Source organism: Stegastes partitus, unplaced genomic scaffold (genome assembly GCF_000690725.1).
Source record: "Stegastes partitus isolate 25-593 unplaced genomic scaffold, Stegastes_partitus-1.0.2 Scaffold900, whole genome shotgun sequence".
Taxonomy (NCBI): domain Eukaryota; kingdom Metazoa; phylum Chordata; class Actinopteri; family Pomacentridae; genus Stegastes; species Stegastes partitus.
Genome location: NW_007578631.1, coordinates 58,182 through 67,008, shown reverse-complemented (window position 1 = coordinate 67,008; position 8,827 = coordinate 58,182). Strand labels below are relative to the sequence as shown.

The following is an 8,827-nucleotide window of genomic DNA, read 5'->3' as shown; positions in this document are numbered from 1 at the left end:
GGCGAGGTAATGGAGGGGACTCTTTAGGTCAGTGTGGTTAACCACCGTCTGACACCGGGGTCGTGGCCTCGGCGGAGTCGAGACAGTCGCCCTCCCACCAGGCTGCAGTCGGAGGAAGACACAGGTGCACCGGGTTGAACGTCGATGTGTTTCTGTGCAGACTGGTTTACGACTGAGCAGATGGTGGATCAGCAGTCAACACTCAGCTAAGCGCATTTAAATCCCACGCTGAACGCAGCAGAGCCGCCCGCCACCCGCCAGATAAGGGTTGACCTGGCTGATGGTCCAAGGTAGCGTTTGGAAAAGGCTCACTTTTACTTTGTCACTTCCCTTGATCGGGTTTAATTTTTACCTTTCGGCGCCAAGTTCAGTCAGCTGACTTGTTTTCAGCTGCAGGCCGAGGCAGGACACAAGCTGCAGGGACATGCTTGTAGTCCACAGATTTAACCCGACCTTTAACCCCACAGTCACATGTCAGTCCTCCATTTTCCCCGTCACTCTCGCTGGAAACTATCTATGAAGACATAGATGGTGATATTTTGTTATTGAAGGGGGAACAATCCAAAATCAAACACTAAAATAACCTAACAATCCAATTACTTGGACAGTTTTATTGATGCAAAACCTCTGAAACCAAACAAAAATCAGCCTGACAGAAAAACAGTTTTGATGAAACATAGTTTATTGGAGCAGCCCTATGATAAATATTACCTTCACAGAATTTACATTTCAATTATTGACATTGTTTAACATTTGAGGATGTTCTGTTAGTTTCTAATGTTTCTGCTGCTCCCTGTGTTTATGTGAGTTGGACAAATTATTAAAAACCCTTTTCTTCACGCATTTATTCACGACAAGCCTCGACTCACAGGCTTTAGTTCTCACAGAACTGTTATCATTGGCGGCATGTCTGAGATAACAATAAGTTGTGATTAACTTTAAATCTAGAAAACTTAAAATATGATTTCCATACTTTCCTAACTAATTGAATAACCAACCAAAAATAAACTCTTAAACAAACAAACGAAAACCTTTATCATAAGATTTTTAAGGAAAATGCGTCCAAAATAACATGTATAGGTTCCTCGATGAGTCTTTTTTTGAATGTATCTCATAATTTCACTATTTATTATCTCACACTGATGAACTTTGGGGTTTTGTGTTGTCATTTTGAGGTTTTGTGCCATTTTGTGTTGGGTACTTGTTGTTTTTGTGGTTGTTTAGAATTTTTTTCCCCAAAATCACAACTTTAGAAAGGAGGTCTGAAACACAATGACGAATCCAATTGTTTAAAATATTCTTAAAGAAAAGAAGACACAAATAACACACATATTTGTTAATGTTTCCATTAAACTGAATGTGCGGTTATGTCCTCCCAAATTCCCACATGATTAAGCACAAATAAGCAAAAAAACAAACCAACAAATTAGTTTGCATCACTTTTTTGTCCAGTCTTTTATCTCTTTTTCTTGGATAATTGTCTCACTGATGGTGTTTTTGTCTGCATATGTGTCTTTCTTGCTTGAGAGCCTGTTTGTGAAAAACACTTTATAAATAAATGAGACTGACGTGACCCCACGGCACTGCGCGAGGCACAAAAAAACAGTAGCAGCAGCTCAGGGAGCTCAGGGGTTCACATGGTGCTGCCGTAGCTCCGCCTCAGGGTGATCCACTTTAATTGACTTATCTCAGCAGGTGGAGGCTGATTTCCTCCGCTGCTCACAGACTGAGCATCACTGTTTGTCCTGGACTCCTCAGCTGATCACACAGGTAGGACACACACAGGGCTGCGCATCACTGGTGATAGTAAATATTACAATCTTGGAGACCTGAGAAACTCTACGAAACTAGTGTGGAAGGTATTTCATTTGAACTGGGTTTATATGTTTGTCACATGAGTACAAGCTAGGTAGAGGCATTGCAGAGGAAGAGAACAGTTTTAATTTATGTTTACAGTCATTTTGTGATGTTTTTGTTGGATGAGTGAGTAAATGTGTGCAGCAAGTGATGGTTTTACATAGGTTTCCTCTAGTTTCACACCAGTCTGAAACTTTTTACAACTCTGATGATGATGCTTTAATAATCTCAAACATCTGTTTTTTTAATTTCATTTTAATAGAAATGAAGTTTCATTGTATTCGTTTATGTACAATTCCCTCAGGATCACATGGTTTTATATTAATTTAAATGGAAACCTCTCAGAGGGCAAAGTGTGGTACCTTTTTGGGAAATTTACTTTATATATAGGTGGTTAGTTAAGTTTATTTAAAGACTTTTATAGATAGTTTTGTCATGGTTTTCAGCAATGGATTGATTATGTTGCAAATAATAGCTACAAGTTAAGTTTTTGGTAGTAGAGTCTCATACACAATTGTGCTGTGAGTTTGTCCATGTGTAACAAATTTTTCCTTTAATATTATGTTGTTAGGGGCACAAAAGATTTTGATTTATCCTTCATAACCAACCAAGCTGGAGGCTGACTCGAATCCATTAAAGACTTTGGGCCGCGTGGATTCTTGAAGAAATTAACTGTCGCTTACAGAAGCAATCACAGATATGCAGTTGTAATTGTGGATTCAGTTAATCGACCACTTTGCCTAAAAGTTGAAACCTTGCAAGACTATTGAACTCTGAATATGGATGAAAAACAGCACTTTACACCGCTGCCGATGGAGCTACAAATCCATATCAAAAAGAGAGTGAGTTCATTCTGGGTGAGCGATCAGTATAGAGAGGATAGAACAGCTCATCCATGCTTGGCTGGTGCATAGAAAGCAGGGTCGACTCTGGCTAAAGCTACAAAGAGACTCAAATAATATATGTAGTAAAGACTTTAAAATGTTTAAGTTCATCGAAAGAAAAAGAAAACAGAATCAGATTCCTTTTATATGTTTATATGTTCGGTCAACACAGCTGATAGAAGATAAAGTTACATTACATTCTAAAAAGTAACTCAAGGAACCTATTCCAACAGCTGAATTACATTCATTGGTTGCAAAAAATCTAATTTATGGAATTAGATAAACCTTGATGATGTTGGTAATTGCATCAACTTAATATTGTGAGTAAAAAAAAGGTCACATTTCTGTGTTAGTTGATTTAAAACTAAATCCAAGGTGAAATAATTTTTCTTCACCCTGAGTTGAGGATTTAAAGCTGCCAAAGAATCTTTGAGTGTAGGGAAAAGCTAATTTATCTAACTAAAGTAGTTTGTTGGTTCAACAGATTTTTATTAGAAGTTGTACCTTAAACTGTTGCGTTATTTTTTTGTTGTTGTTGAATTAAAACAATTTTTTAGAGTGTAGCTGATGCTTCCAATATGCATGTTGCTGCAAAGAAGCTTTAACCCAACAGAACAGAAGATCTATGCAATGCACAATGTCTAGATGGACACCTAAGTTCACCAACTTAGCATTCAACCAAATGTGTAATATTCACAGCCTCCTCCTTCTGTTATGGCGTTCAATAATGACTGGAGAAGTGTTTTGCACAACATTACGGTGTCAGTGAAGCTAACATATGGCATTTCAGACATTTTAAAGTAATTTTGTCATATTTCTGACGTTGCGTTATTGCCAAAAAATGTCTTTTGTGAGCAAACTTTTGACCACCAAAGTCTTAGCAGTTCATGACTGAATCCAAGTGAACATTTGCATCAGATGGTATTGAAATTGTTGCCCGTGGGGAGACCTATAAAATCCAGATCCCGTCTAATCCAGAGTAAAAAAGCAAACAATTTAAAAAGAGAATAAAAACAGTATCAGATATAAACTGAATATGTCTGAAATTAGTCATTTTTAAAGGTATTATTGCACAAGGTTTCAGTACTGGACTCCCAGCAAAATGTTTTCTTCACATTTTTGATGTTGTTCATTTGTGCACAGTGTGTTAGGTATCATCATTTAAGGGCTTCAAAAAACTTACTCTGTTGGTAACCTCAGCACCAACCTCTGTGAAATGGAATCGTAAAATGTAATTGGCATTCAATACTCACTGTACAAGAGGAATTGATGTGTTTCTTGTGCCAATTACAACCTTGCTCGGTGCTGAATTTAAAACAGCTGGTTGTTAAAGTTGCCAAAGCTATCTGCAGCACTACACTTTAATTGTCAATAAACAAACATGTCAGCTTTAACTGAGTTGAACCCTGTCCGTGACACGTCTCACTGGTATTACTGATGGTTGATTGGCTTAATGAGCTTACCAAGCGGCTTCTGCTCTTTTCACAGCATTGGCTTCTGTAGGCTGAATTTTGGGCCTGGACCAGGAACAAGAAGGATACTGCAGCCCTACCTCAGGAATAGTTCAGTGAGACAGAGTTGAAGAACTCCGTAGGTTGAAGTTGTGTAATATTTGGCCCAGAAGAGCCACTGGTCTAAAACATCACCAACACCACTAGCAATGGGTAACACCAAGAGCGGCGCTGTGTCCAAGGAGATCCTGGAGGACCTGAAGCTCAACACCAAGTTCTCAGAGACTGAGATTGTCCAGTGGTATGAAAACTTCAAGAAGCAGTGTCCAACGGGCCGCATCACAAAAGAGGAGTTTCAGACCATCTACAGCAAGTTCTTCCCAGAGAGCGATGCCAATACATACGCCCAACATGTCTTCCGCTCTTTCGACACAAACGACGATGGTACACTGGATTTCAAGGAGTACATCATTGCCCTCCACATGACATCAACAGGGAAGACCACCAGGAAGCTGGAATGGGCCTTCTCGCTGTTCGATGTGGACAAGAATGGATACATCACCAAGGCAGAGGTCAAGGAAATCTGCACGGTGAGTAGTAGAAAAAGGACAATGATGTAGCACCATGGCAAACTATCAGTCAGGGTAGTTTGTTACAAATACTTAAGATTCCAGATGTTTACGGATTGTCTAAAGCAACAGTTGAGTACTTTGAAGTTGGAAACTTTGCATTAAGTGACTCTACACTAGCAAGAGCAGACTTAACTGTAGACACTAGTATCATCTGCATAGAACATGAGACTGTCCATTCTGCAAACGATTAAGTATGGTCCTATGATGGCTAAGAAACTATTTAAGAGTCTGCTGTGAAAGTAAAATCAATGTACTGTTTGTTTCAAAATTCTACTAATAGGAGCAAAATGAATCAGAAAGCAGTACATAGCAGTTAACACCAGACACTTTCTGCATTACACATGATGATTTGAAATTAGACTTAGTAACATTGTAGCCTAAAAAAAAGTAACAGAATAGAATAGGATAGGATGAATGGATCAAAGATTAGGTATTTCAAAGGTATTAAGCTATAATTTGACTGATTGATGTTTGCTGAGCAATGAATGAGGCATAACTTGCAAAAATAATGTCACAAAACAAGTTGATGTAATTCTTTTCAAACATTCATTTTTTATTTTTTTTTTAATTTTCTCACACCTGATGACAACTGTTACCAAATTTACCTGCCACATTTATAGTTATTTTACTTGTTGTGGCCTTATCCCTTGTTAGGTAACATTTTTTTTAAACATGGGATTAGACTTTAATTGATTCTGATAAACAGTTTAGGATAAATTAAGGCCTAAGCCAGCAGAGAGCTTTGGCATGAGGATAGGTGGATATATATAGACAACTAAAGGAGACTGTGGCTGGTCAAAACAACAATAACAAAAAAAGCTACATCAAAATATCTTATAGAGAATCTGTCACATATTAGTCCTACACAAAATATCAATTCTGAAGTTTTGGAGAATCTAATCTTATTTTTAAATTTTCACATCATGAGAAATCTGATGGCATTTTAACTATTAACCTTAAATTAGTAAAAAATAAATAAATAGATAAAAATGTAAATATATAATTATGTTATCTGCATAAAGGATGATTGGGAGATACTGTATCTTTTTTTAGGCTTCTAGCAGTACATTTGCATTTTAGCAGAATGTCTGCAAAGTTATCAAACGTTTCCACCTTCATTTTTTGATTCTGTGCAATGTTAACCGATCTTTCAGTTTATAATGACCACTAATGACATGTTTTACCTTCTCAAACATACCAGATTTATTGATATCTTAGTGAGGAAGACACCAAAGAAACACATTTTTCATTGTCTTTCTTGTTAAGTGCAAAAATAGCCACAAACAACTGTGTGAAAGACCATGTTACAGTAAGAGGCACTGACAAGTAGGTTTTTAAAAAAACAAACAAATCCTTTTCGGTCTCTCTGCAGTGCATCTGAATAAGACAACTTGTCACCCTTTTGCCGGCCTGGCAATTTTTTTCCCCTCACTAATCTGGTTTTAAGCCCTGCAATCGCAGTGAAATGTGAGCTAGTAGTTTCAGTGTTCACAGCACTGCCAAATCCTTCCCTGTTTTTAAAAAAAATGTGATGAGATTATTCTGTCTTTGCAGAAAAATAAAAATGATTCAGGTGTTTGTCCAATCTGTTGGTGTTCCACCAACACATACAGTCACTGAAACATAGACACAGAAACCCAATTGCCCAAAGATCACTGCTATATGACCAGAACAAACTAAAGACATCCTGTTTCACTCTGGTTTGCTGGTGCTTTAAAACTTTTCTTGGCCCGTAGTCCTATTCATAGCTACCACATTTCAATTTACCAGATTAGAGTTCATATAATCACAGAACAAAGCCAGAGAGGCCAAAAAAGGCGGTTGGTTAATCCATGGCACCACACCAGTTTGTTGCTGTTTTAGTCAAAAGGCAGATGATCAGATCAAAGATGTGACAAAACGGTGGAGATTAAAGGAGGATTTTGGAGCAATGTTTCCACTCCCCGAAGCAGTCATGAAAGCACAGCCAGCGGAATTCATATTATCTTCATCCACCTGAAGTGACAGTAGAGAATAGTCTTTTTTTTCCCCCTTTTTGACCAAACTATGTCCTCTTTTTTTTCTTAACAGTCAATTTTCAAGCTGATTCCTAAAGATGAACTGGCTGATCTGCCTGATGACGAAAACACAGCCGAGAAGAGGGCAGATAAACTCTGGAAGTACTTCGAAAAAGGCGAAGATGGTGAGATGAAAGAGAGTGACATAATTAGATAAGTAGATTAGACTCAGAATAACAGTTGGTGTTCTAAACAATTGAAATATATCCTCCTCTGAATAGCTCTGCCTTCCAGAAACTGTAACTCCAACCACCTGCGTATAGTTTCAGATAGATGAAAAGATCTCACCTCTGACACTGAAGCTCAGAGGCAGGTGGCAAATATTTTAGGCTAGATGTCTGTGTCATCACCTAGGTCTGGATAATCCGTGGTGCCAGGTAATTATTTAAGGTCATCTGTAGCTCATTACTCATCTGGGACAAGTCTTCGGTTTGTAAGAGACCCAAATTCAGACATGAGCAACATTAGAAGAAAACAAGAACTTATAGGACACAGACCTATTTTGTTTAACATTTCTTTAAGATTCCAAAAACAAGTATGGAAAGGTCAAGTCACATCTGTGTTTTGTCCAATTAAATCTCTCTACACTCAACACACTTAAACGATGGGATTTCAAATGTCCAACACAAGTAATGTTTCAGAAAATGAAAGTGAAACAACTATACAAAGACTACTCCTGAAACTGAAAATATGCTTTAAATCAAATGAATTTTGAGTAAAAGAGCAGATTTTGACGACTGAAGTCCTCAGTGCATTTGCAAGTTGTCACATATTGGACCTCATAATGGAGTATCTACCTTATTCGGTTACTTTACATCTGTGATTAGCAGATTTTGCACAGTTATACAGTTAGTTTTGCATCTTAAACTTAAAGCTTCAACACCAATTTGAAAAAAAAAACCCTCACTGTTTATTGTATTTCAAAGCATCTTTCAAAGCAGATTTTAATGTTTTGATCATTTCAGTTGCCTAAACTAAACCTGTCTCTCTCTTTTTTTTTTTTTACTATGCAGAACGAGTTGCAGAAGGCGAGTTCATCCAGGGAGTGTTGGACAATGACGAAGCTCTCCGTTTGATTCAGTATCAGCCTCAGAAGTAAACGCTCTGTCATACAGATCCATCGCATCTCTCTCCAGCCCCATCTGTTTTCCGCTTCACCCTTCACTCTGCTGACACCTGACAGTGCCTTCACAATCATGTGAGCACATAGCAGGTGTGATGAAAACGCCCCACTGCTCCAAATTAAATAATGATACACAACCTTGTGCTGGGTTTTTAAAAAAAAAACGTTTGTTACCTGTGAGATGTCTGAGTTGTTTGCTGAGAATAAAAGAACGACAATTAAAGCTGAAAAACCCAAAAGTAGGAGAGATTGCCTCCCCCGGGTTTCCTAATATTGCAGTTACCATAGCAACCATTTCCCAATTTCATCATTTTACATGAAGTACCAGTTGACCGATATCTGTCTACCACAGCATAGGCAGCAATATTCCCTCATAAACGTGTGACCCAATTGACACTGTCACACATTTATTCTGCTTTTTCTGCTAAGACTAGCTTCTTCATTGAAACTGCGCTATATAAAGCAAATTCAGTATTACTGAAACTTTCAGTATTTAGTCTACATTTCTTAAGAAAAGTAAAATATGAAGGTCTAGCAACTGAAGCACTCATTTTATTATGATAACATGTCATGTGCATTAGTTTAATTACCCTGACCGTGAATTATGTATTTTACTCCACTGGACAGCCAAAGCTGTTTTTTTTTTTTTTAGATTTTATCATTAAAAGGGGAACTTTTAATCCCCGACCAACACGTAGCTCATGGTGTAACTGCACTAAATGCAGGGGGTATCCATTATTCTTATCTAATGTTGTGTCTTTTACAGTCTTCGCTTCATCCACGTGGCACAATCTTACATGTTTGATGTTCTAGTTAAGTGGTG

The 8,827-nt window shown here is 37.8% G+C and overlaps 1 protein-coding gene across 1 annotated transcript; it reads left to right on the top strand.

Annotated features, from left to right (window-relative positions):
• Positions 1-4,401: 4,401 nt before the first annotated feature.
• On the top strand, positions 4,402-7,980 carry LOC103366042 (recoverin-like). The gene is made up of 3 exons (XM_008293660.1): positions 4,402-4,782; positions 6,895-7,006; positions 7,895-7,980. Exons 1-3 carry the CDS (start codon positions 4,402-4,404, stop codon positions 7,978-7,980), a joined length of 579 nt encoding a protein of 192 aa, XP_008291882.1.
• Positions 7,981-8,827: the final 847 nt, after the last annotated feature.

Coding starts and splice junctions, on each gene's coding strand:
- LOC103366042 (XM_008293660.1), top strand. CDS start 4,402: ATGGGTAACACCAAGAGCGGCGCTGTGTCCAAGGAGATCCTGGAGGAC. Junction 4,783..6,894: donor AGGTCAAGGAAATCTGCACG/GTGAGTAGTAGA, acceptor TTTTCTTAACAG/TCAATTTTCAAGCTGATTCC. Junction 7,007..7,894: donor CTTCGAAAAAGGCGAAGATG/GTGAGATGAAAG, acceptor TTTACTATGCAG/AACGAGTTGCAGAAGGCGAG.